The following is a 6,000-nucleotide window of genomic DNA, read 5'->3' as shown; positions in this document are numbered from 1 at the left end:
TACACAGGGATTTTCACCCTAAGGGTTATTTTTACAAATGCAAATATTTGACCTCTGTTTTTTTTATTTTTTATAAGCATTCAAAGTTGAAAAACATTAAAATTTCCAAAAATGTCTGCAATTTTGGCCAAAAGTGTGTGTGTATATATAGAATCTTTGTGGATTCCACACTCACGACCAGCTTTTGAAATTTTAGGGGTGCTCCTTTAGAGTAACACAGTGTGTCCCAATAATATATATAGAGTGGGAAACAAATCCCAATAAGGGCACTCACCAAAGTTCACGTAATGACAATTCTTTATTGGTAATCCATTACCAGTTAGGTTTCATGTAGGTCTATGTTTCGGCCACCAGGGGGCCTTTCTCAAGACACAACAGCATTTGACGTCCACACAGCTCAAGAGTCAGGATACTACCCTGACTCTTGAGCTGTGTGGACGTCAAATGCTGTTGTGTCTTGAGAAAGGCCCCCTGGTGGCCGAAACGTAGACCTACATGAAACCTAACTGGTAATGGATTACCGATAAAGAATTGTCATTACGTGAACTTTGGTGAGTGCCCTTATTGGGATTTGTTTCCCACTCTCTCTCTCTCTCTCTCTCTCTCTCTTTCTCTCTCTCTCTCTATATATAATTAAATTGCAAGCAGGGCCCTCCTACCTCTGTGGGGTGTGGATCCTACTGTCGACACCACTTAGGTCAACAGTCATTAGGTCGACAGGTGTCAAGGACGACATGGGACAATGTTGACATGCATTTGTGTCGACATAACGTTAGATAGACGTGGGTTAGGTCGACATGGGTTAGTTCGACAGGTCGGAAGGTCAACATGGTTTTTTTTATCCAAATGTCAACACAGCCGACATGGACACAGTTGGAAGTCAACTGCAGCCCCTCACATCGCTCTCTACGCTTCAGGCAAGGTGCCTCGCTGTGCTCGGCACACTATTTTATTCACCCACCACGCCCTAGTGGATGGTAGGACATGTAATACTGCCTGTCGGCACATGTTGGCCGAAAAAACAGTAAAATAAACATGTCAACCTAATGCTGTCTCGACCAAAACCCATGTTGACCTTGTCCCATGTCGAACTTGACACCTGTCGACCTTCACCCTAGTAGTAGTAGTTTGTTTATTTATAAGGCGCTGCAAAGTGTCCGCAGCGCAGAACATAGCAAACAAAAAAACTAATTACAAGGTAACGTACAGGGTGTGTTGATAAAATACAGTATAATTAGGGGTATAGCTGGTAGAACTAAAATCAGCATCAGTTCTGAAGTAGGTGTCAAAATTGTCAAGGAGACTGAAGATGAAGTAGAGGAAGGGAAGGACAGGGCAGGAGCACAGGTGAGGTAAAGAGGTAGGGTGAGTACGTGAGGAAGGAGGGCCCTACTCATAAGAGTTAACATACTAAAAGGAGGTGGGTGGACAGGTGGCAAGGTCGACACCTGACAATCTTGCCACCTGTCGACCCAATGGTGTCAACCTAATGACTGTCGACCTAAGTGCTGTCGACAATATGACCATATCCCACTCTGTGTCTGTTTTTTACTACCCAGTTTGTTTTATCACTGTTGTTTCCAATTGTAAAGCTCAACAGAATCTGCTGCGCTATATAAGAACCTGTAAATAAATAATTGTTGTAAAATAACAGAAGAAGACATTGGAGAATGGCCCTGGAATCAAATTTCAGGCTTTCTTTGGGTGTTTCACAGGTCTTGCCAAAACAGGATGATTGTGGTGCAGTGTTCCAATATATGAAAAATAACAAAATATAATGTAAGGAAAACAAATCCCCGGTTAGGAATAATGGGGATAAGGAATCAACTTTACGTAGAAAGGCGTTCCCTACTCACACAGGGAAGGGCGATCACATGTCTGTCAAGGTATCTTTAAACATCTGAAGGGCCGCCACATGATGAATGGAAATTAAACAAGTACCAAGCAGCAGGCTGGTACTGCTGCTTGGTACTTGTCTGGGGCTTTGTTTTCCTTACATTATATATATTTTTTTTTTTCATATATTGGAACACTGCCCCAAAATCATCCTGTTTGGGCAAGCTCTGTGAAACGCCTAGCTTAAAAACTGAATCCACTGTCTTCTTCTGTTATTTACCCTTGTGTTGGATTGTCGGTAGTCCTCCCCAGGATTCTGGTTGTGCCTTGGGACACAATAATTATTGTTGACTTTTCTTGTTGACTTTTCTTGTTGTTGACTTTTCTTGTTGTTCTTTTCTTTGGTGGGTTATGATGGTATGTAGAGCTTTACATCAGGCAAGAGTCACAACGATATAAAACTCTAGTTCTAGTAGGTTTTACAATATCTAGGCTGCTTTTTGCCAATTTTTCTTTTAATGATATGGCTTGTCTATAGACAAAAATTGGTTTGGGTGGTAAGTGATTTTTTGGTATCTCATCTAACACCCTCCAATATTTTTTTATACTTTTTTCAAGTTGTCTATAGTGGGAGCCATACTGAGTAAAGAAAGCCCACTCAAATTTTAGTTTTTCATCAATAGTTTTATTTATTTAAATGTTTTGTTCTGTGGACCACAGAAGGGGAGAGGGTATAAAATAAAGAAAGGGGGAAGAAGAAAACAAAAAAACACGATAAAACAAAACAAGAAGGTCCACATATGAAATACAAGAAACACAAATATACAAATGGTAGCAAAAATATGACATAGTAGAAGTAACTTATATGCTTTAATACAAAAGTATATACAAACTTGAAATAGGTAGAAATGGAACATGAACCTAGGAGGATTCCAAATATCATCTATTCTCTGTTCTCAAGTCTGGGTCAAGTCAAAGATTTTCTCCACTTCTTAACGACATATATTCATGCCAGCTAAACCATTTAACCAATGGGGAGTTGGCTTTGAAGAAACTCGAAGTTTCCATCAGAAAAGCACGAGGATCTTCCTTATAATTTTATTAAGAGAAGGGGAAAAAGTTTTTTCCAATTCTGAGCAATGGCTGCTCTAGTGGCGATTAAAATATACCATAATACTAATTTGTAAAATACAGCGGGTATTTGAGCTGAAAATACTCATATTCCAGGCATATTTAGCTGAAACCTGCACGGATCAGTCAGTTCCGTGCAGGCTTCTTTTGTGTGAAAAAAAAAGATAAATAAATATATAATAAAAAATAAATGCTGTGGGGTCCTCCACCTCGGCTATAACCAGCCACGGGCTCAAATAGCTGGTCCTGGTTTTAGAAATTCAGACCAGTTAGGGGATCCCCACAATTTCTTAAACCAGCATCAGGCCCAAGGGCTGGTCCTGGTTCCCAAAATACGAGGGAAAAATGTACTCGGGGTCCCCCTATATTTTGAGAACCAGCACCGGGGCCTAAACAGCCAGCAGGGTAATGCCACAGCTGGGAAATCCTATTTATACTAGTTCCCCCAGCCAAAGGATTAACCCCCTGACTGTTCATCCCATGCTGGGACACTGGGGAAGTGGTACTCCCCTCCAGAATTACCCCAGCCCGGGCTGAAGCTCGGGGCTGTCCCCGGTGCTCCAGGGTGGTGGGAACCAGGCGGATGTATTTAATGTAATATTATAGCAAACTATTGTGTAATGTTGTGGAACTACAAGTCCCAGCAAGCCTGCACGGCATGCATGGACCTGGAGAGCCACAAGTCCCAGCATTTGTAATAATTAATAATACATCATAAAAAATAGTAAAATACTACAAGGACACATTATTTATTACATACTACATTAATTCTCCTTCATCCACTACACTGGCTACACACACACACACACACACACACACACACACACGGGCACTGCGGTCCAAGGGGGGAACAATGAGGCTCATTCGGATGTAGTTGTTTTTGTTGTTGCTATGTTTTACATTGGCACTGTTGTCACAAATCAGGTCATGTCGGAGATTCTGGGATCCTCTGTAAATACCCACAGGCTGAGCTAGGACACAGAGAGCTCTCCAGTAGTACTGTAAGTAAGATCGCAACTACTAATTATGCATGCTCCCAGGAGACAGCATCTGAACGGCCATGATATATTCTGGCGTTTATCCAACTGCTCCCCATCCCCCCAACAAACGCTGTCTTACTATCACTCACATTGCGACTATTCCATCGGTGCGACTGCGAATGTGATACTCTCTCAGTACCTGTGCACCTGTACTCAGTAAGAACACATCGTGTGTACAATAACTGCTCTGCGACAGCTCCTGAATAAGCCTCATTGTGTAGCTTAGTATTTTTCAGACAATGACAATCACACACACACAAAGAATCCACACAAGGGAATATCTTATATGCCAAGGTGACCAACTGCGTCACAGTCTTTCCAATCTGATCAGTTCTATCCACTAACATGAGTGACATGATCATTGCTGTGCTAATAACAATAACAAGAACTAGCCCTGGAACAAATCCATTTTTTGTGATAATTTCCGCTCTCACTCCTGACCTTATTCTGATTGAGGAAAACACCTTCGGATTTATCAGCATGTGCGGACATGCTCTGGATAGAAAATCTGGAGAGACAAAATGGTTGCAGTGAGTTGTGAGGGAATGCATCATATTGTTACAATATAGAACAGAGTAGTAGCACACACAGGGGGGGGGGGGGGGGGGGTTTCTGAGTACCCAGGACCGCCTGAGAGAAGAAAGCAAGCAAGCATGATATTACAATTTGCAGCGATTTGTGGATCAGTGGGAAGGGGCGGAGCCAATATGACAAGATTCCATCAGAATAGGATCATTGTAGCTTTACAGTATCTAGGCTAAGTAATCTATATAAATAAAAATGTAAATGTTCATTTGTTCAAAATCTTAAACCTCCAAAAGTTCAACGATTGCTTTGAAATTTGGACGTAAATAAATCAACAAATCAACACCAACATATCTACAGGCACAGAGTGCTTACATTTCTCACCTACTGTATCTGTGTTATAAATCTGACGGCAATATGATTATGCTGCTGACGACATATGGATTAGCGCAGCCACATATGTAAATATCCTCGTGGACCTTCATTAGTTCCCGTTCTTACTCAGTGTACTCAGTATACTTCATTAATGGCCTTTCCCTATTGTTAATTACACATACTCTAGGGCCCCTTCACAATTGTAGTAGTTAACGGAGTGGTCAAATAGCAGTCCCATGTGCTTGGCTGGTGCCTTAAGGACAGAGGATCAATTTAATTATATTACAAATAATTGATTAAACATTCAAAAACACAGTGCACATGTTGAAAAAAACGTAGCTCCTAAATACACTGAGCTACTGATTGCCTATGCGCATTTCGCAGTAAGCTTCATCTGGGCAAACCCGACTGCTTGGTTACGGAGTGTTTATAACAGAGGAAGGCCCAGCCCTCACATTTTTATTGATGGACAGCTCTTCTAACCTATCCCTATATTTGTCCCTGGGATAAATATAATTTGACCTTGCGGTACTTCTGTACTTTCACGGCGCCAGCATGGCGCCGCGTGTCAGAGTCCCCTTGCGGGGCTTGCTTCGCTCGCCCACGCTGCGGGCTCGGTGGCTCGCTACGCTCGCCACGCTAATTAAAATCAACTCCATGCTAACATGGATAGTGGAGGTATGAACTATCCATGTTGGCATGGCGTTAACTTCATTTTTTTTACTTAGTTAGTGGCGAGCGTAACCCGGAAGTACGCGCGGCGCCATGCTGGCGCCGTGAAAGTAAAGAAGTACTGACCTTTCTCTTAGGTTATATTCCTTCCTATTGTGTGTTTCCATCATAATACTGACTTTCAAATTTCTGTGTTTTTTTTAATTATTAAAGTATACCAATCTAGTGTGATATTGTGATAAATTAAATCATTAATATCATGTTATATGATTAATATTTATTTATTATGTATCTTGTACTTATTATTTATGTATTAAAGAGAGTCCAACCAATAATATGGTTTCATAGTGGCGTAAGTTCATACGAGGTGCCTGGAGGCAGTTTAGATAGTGGGATCCTTCCTGCCTCCTTCCTCTGGGCA

The 6,000-nt window shown here is 41.5% G+C and overlaps 1 protein-coding gene across 7 annotated transcripts in view; it reads right to left on the bottom strand.

The window, feature by feature from the left end:
• Positions 1-2,687: 2,687 nt before the first annotated feature.
• LOC146009370 (uncharacterized) overlaps positions 2,688-6,000 on the bottom strand; it is a 116,293-nt gene continuing 112,980 nt past the window's right edge. For all 7 annotated transcript variants that reach the window (XM_083149674.1, XM_083149676.1, XM_083149678.1 and 4 more), the window contains one exon: positions 2,688-4,515. In XM_083149674.1, coding sequence (XP_083005800.1) covers positions 4,377-4,515 — 139 coding nt within the window. In that variant the 3' untranslated portion in view covers positions 2,688-4,376. The remainder of the gene's footprint in view (positions 4,516-6,000) is intronic.

This window comes from Crinia signifera, chromosome 6 (assembly GCF_055691185.1).
Source record: "Crinia signifera chromosome 6, ASM5569118v1, whole genome shotgun sequence".
Classification (NCBI taxonomy): Eukaryota; Metazoa; Chordata; class Amphibia; order Anura; family Myobatrachidae; genus Crinia; species Crinia signifera.
This window is presented reverse-complemented; position numbering and strand designations above follow the sequence as displayed.